The sequence below is a fragment of the Cryptomeria japonica genome, chromosome 5 (assembly GCF_030272615.1).
Source record: "Cryptomeria japonica chromosome 5, Sugi_1.0, whole genome shotgun sequence".
Lineage (NCBI taxonomy): Eukaryota > Viridiplantae > Streptophyta > Pinopsida > Cupressales > Cupressaceae > Cryptomeria > Cryptomeria japonica.
This window is the reverse complement of record NC_081409.1, coordinates 158,985,725-158,990,473: the sequence shown is the minus strand read 5'-3', so window position 1 is coordinate 158,990,473 and position 4,749 is coordinate 158,985,725. Positions and strand designations below refer to the sequence as shown.

At 36.6% G+C, this 4,749-nt stretch overlaps 1 protein-coding gene across 1 annotated transcript; it reads right to left on the bottom strand.

Annotated features, from left to right (window-relative positions):
* Positions 1-229: 229 nt before the first annotated feature.
* On the bottom strand, positions 230-2,888 carry LOC131072699 (uncharacterized). Its single transcript, XM_058008938.2, has 2 exons — positions 2,520-2,888; positions 230-2,402 (listed from the first exon to the last, which is right to left on the bottom strand). Exon 2 carries the CDS (start codon positions 2,376-2,378, stop codon positions 795-797), a length of 1,584 nt encoding a protein of 527 aa, XP_057864921.2. The 5' UTR covers positions 2,379-2,402; positions 2,520-2,888; the 3' UTR covers positions 230-794.
* Positions 2,889-4,749: the final 1,861 nt, after the last annotated feature.

Here is a 4,749-nt window from a genome sequence, read left to right as displayed (position 1 = left end):
AGAAAGTTCAGTTTATTGCCTGAAACTGTCATCCCATAGTTGCTTTTAATTATACTACTCAGAATAATCTAGCCTGCTGAATACAGTCGTCAGCCACAAGGTATAAGTTATGCATGATAGACAAAGGCCTTGTTATCATCAAAATTCCTCTACATTCTCACACATGACCCTTGATTTATGTAAAAACTAAATAAATGTTTAGTTTGCTATGATTAACTCATAAAAGGTGTTTCGATAGAAAGTTCACTTTATTGCCTGAGAATCAGAATTTACATGATTTGAAATGCATCAAATCAAAGTGCAATATAAGTCAACAAAAGCAGGGCATCCAGTAATCTGAATGAATGTGCAGTAATTTGAAATGTTTCACAAAACTGTCAAGTTTCAAGTTTGACAACCATACCCAAAAACAAGGTGAAGATTTGCTTTACAAATCAACATCCATTATCTCTGCACTGGGATTTCAGATGTTCAATACAGATAACACCAAGTGAGCATTACAAGAAAGATTGATGGAAACATGCATGCCAGAATATGCTTGACATACCGAGTCCATCTAGAAGAATTTTGCATTGTGAATTTTACTTGTGATCAATAGCAGGTATGCATCAAATAATATCTGAGTTTGTTCATTTCCTGAATGATTTGCTTTGCTTTACTACGATCAATTCGAATAATCTACCAATAAGCCTGTCAATACAATTGCAGCAAACTGGAAATGACAAAACACTGAAAACTATGACCTATAAACTTCATATGTTCAGTTCATATTTTTGTCCTAGGAGAGACCTCCATTAGGGTGATGCCATACCAGAGTCTGAATTTGTAGACTGTATCACAGTGTGTTGCTTCTTCTGTTCTTCATAATCGGCATCATCAGTAGGTAATTCATATCGACATATTGGGCATGAATTTCTAGAACTTAACCAAGGGATGATGCAGTCACCATGATAGAGATGCTGGCAGGGTAATCGTTTCCCTGTCTCCCCTAAAGGAATCATGTCCTTACAGATTGCACACAATGCAGCCCCACTTTCAATATCCTCTTGGCATATTTCAACTGCAGGCAGACCCTCAATCGCAGATTTCGCGGCTGGAGGAGCACCTCTGTGAGTATTGTCATTTTCAGCAAAATTCTGAAGCAGAATTTCATAGCCAGCATCATCAACATAGTCTGCTGGATTACCCACATATGTATCCTCTTCAGGAAGACTCAATCTCAACTCGATAGTATTGTCCTCCAGACCTTGCATTATGTCGTGCCAATCAATACTTCTTCCTGATGTTTCAAGTGTTGCCCCACGAGATAATGAGGTCCAGTCCCTTATGCGTAGTCTCAAAACATCCCTCCTCGCATTCGGCCTCCTTTGTCCCTCCACGCCAGCCCCGTTAGTTTCCCCAGAGCTCAAACCAGCCCCTACATCATCAGCACCTTCTTCACCTTGTCCTTCTGCAGTATCCCCTTCACCAACCTCTTCCCATGCATCGTTTTCTTCCTCATCTTCCTCATCTGCATCATCGTCATCCTCATCATCATCATCATACCCAAATGAATCCCACATATCTAATTCAATATTCAGAACATTGTCATCATCCTCCTCGTTACCCTCATCCAGAAAGTCACTGGCTTCGATAACTTCATCGTTTCCATTTTCTGAGGCACCTGCACGAACTAAATTAGCCTGATTATCATCAGATTCAGATTGTGGCTGTCCCAAATTTGTGTGATTATCATTAGATTCAGATTGTGGGTTTCCCAAAATTGTCAGATTATCAATAAATGCGGCTTGTGAATGGCCAAAATTTTGCTGATTATCACCAAATGCAGTCTGTGTTTGGCCTAAGCTTGACTCGTTATCAACGGATGCATCTTGTGTGTGCCCCAGATTTGGCTGACTATCAAGAAAATCAGATTGCAGGTGTCCTATATTTGGCTGACTGACCACAAGAGACCCCTCCTGGGAATCCGGCTGACTTCCGCCCTGGCTCCTTGTTTCCCCCAAGGTTCCATCCCTAGCTACTCGTGCCCGTTGGATCCTAGGACTTGACTGAGTAAGCTCTGTCAACATTCTCAAAACCCTGAGTACATTCCTCTGATAAGTAATATCACCCCTCTCAATCCTTCCAGACCTCTGGCGCCTAGCCCTGCTATTTGCCCTATGGTCATTAGGCGTAACCTCAGCAGTAGTTCTAGCCTCCACAAACCCACCGTGACATTCGCTACAAAGAATCTGGGATCCCTCTTCATGGGGTTCCAGATTAACCAGTTTGTTGCATTGATAACACCAATATGAATTGTTCTCTCCATTATTTTCGTGGGCGGTTGGATTTTGGGCATCTGGAGCCTCCAAGGTCTGGTTTGGTTGTTGATCGGCCATTGTAGGGCGAGGTAATGAGGATTTCTAATATGTGAATAAATGGGTTATTGAATGTATTGTATTTTATTGCCGAAACAGATTGTTTTAACGCAGGATTTAGTATCACAGATTTTAAATACTTAAAAATGTATAATTGCTTACCTCTGAAGCAAAAAGAGATATTTTGATTAGGCTGTATCACCGGCCACCGTTGTTCCGAACTTCCCACAGCAGCACAACACAGAGCACACGCAAGATGGATCAACAAATGAGAATCCTTCCGTTGCAATTATAGTGAGAAGACCCTGAAGCCCATTTTTCAACATCTGACAAATTATCAATTGTTTTCATTTTCAAGTCTCTTCTTTAATTATGTAACAAATATACTATTGTTTACTTCCCTTTCAAGGCTAGGATGCATTTGCATGTTTGACTAGATAACGGTAAAACTATGATAGAGAAGGGGTGATTCACACGAGGTGGTACTGGTACCTATCTTTTATGGGGAAATTACGATCAGAAAGGCTAAAAATATGCCTTAGACCTATCAAGCTCAGGGAATGGGGGCCGGACATATAGATAATGGAAGGGAGAATGGGAATACTGATATTCCACTCCTTGTATTTTGTTTTTGTTTTTCCAAAGTGTTCTTTGAAAATGGGAATGCTAATATTCCACTTCTTGTTTTACTTATTTTATTTTACATTAAAATGATAATGGTATATTTGTAACACTACAAAATATGATATGGTATTTATCAATATGATTCTTTTATATATATCATATTGTTTGGCTTTTCACTTGGAGGAATCTATAGATACTACCTTTCATTCTAATTAACTCTTTACTTCTCTTTCGGTGAGCACACATATAATATTGTGATTATATCACATTTATGCATATTCATATCTTATGTGGTTTCTTATGCCACTTCTCTTATATAGTAATACCATTAATGATACACATGATGATATCTTACTACATTGTCTCTATACCATTTTACATGCTTACATCATATATAGTAGTTTTCACTCTTTACACTTGAGAACTTACTTGAATTAGCTTTATCATGAGCTTTCTCCCCACATTTGGTGAGAAAATTGGGTTAGGTTTAGTGTACTACATTACATATTCTTTCATGAAATTATAACTTGACATACATTTTAGGGACAACACATTGGTGTATGTGATCATCACATTCTTCTCTTCTCAAACCAAATCTAGAATGTTGTAATGCATCTAATTTAAGGGGGGCATATATCTCATTTTATACTTATTAAAGTGATGATGTTTATGGTTCCTACACCATATTTACTTGAAGTGATACCTTCATGGGTCCTACACCACAATTGGTTGAAGTGGCACCTTCATGGTTCCTACAACACAATTAGTTGAATTGACACCTTCAAAGATCCTACACTAAAATTGATTAAAGTGAAACCTTCATTACTCTTACACCAAAATTGGTTAAAGTGACACCTTAATGGGTCCTACACAATTGATTAAAGTGACACCTTCATGGGTCCCACAACTATAACATTTTTGTTAAACTCAATTTACACCCCTTTTGTTGCTTTTATAGTTAAAGGTGGTGCAATTTAGAAAAATATACATTGATTACAATTTTTATATTGATGATTTTGTAGGTACTACTAACATTTTTTGAGTCTATGAATGTAGATTAGAAGACACGACTCTATAAAAACACAACGAAATCAAGATGCATCATCCAGATCATATTGCCTTGAATCAATTTGCTACTTCAATTATAGTTTTTTCACTTTAGCATGCATTATTCATGTAGTTCATATGCATGCAAATAGGGGAAATATAGAGGATAAAAGTGCATATCTTGTCTTTTATGGGGAAAATACAATAATAAAGGCTAGAAATATGCCTTAGACTTATCAAGCTCGAGTAATCAAAACTAGAGGTGTAAATAATGGAAGGGAGAAAGTGAATGCTTATATTCCACTCCTTGTATTTTACTTTGTATAGTTTTCTTTCAAAACGAAAGTGAAAATATTCCACTTCTTATTTGATTTGATTTGATTTTAAATTAAGTGATAATTTGAATCAATAATCAAAATGAGATACATAGTAAAACAAAACAAAAAATCATTATATGTCATTGTTTACTAATGATTATATCTTATATGACATATTTGTAACACCACAAGAAGCATGATATGGTTGTTTAATGATCATATCTTATGATATTTATCAATATTATCCCTTTACACATATCATATTGTTTGGCTTCCCACTTGAAGGAATCTATATATATTATCTTTCGATCCAATTAACTACTTAACCTTCTTTTGGAGAGCATATATCATATTTATGTGTGCTTACATCTTATGTGATTTCTTATTCCACTAGTCTTACATGA

Bases quoted from the DNA above. Each gene is read 5' to 3' on its own strand.
- LOC131072699 (XM_058008938.2), bottom strand. From the start codon at position 2,378: ATGGCCGATCAACAACCAAACCAGACCTTGGAGGCTCCAGATGCCCAA.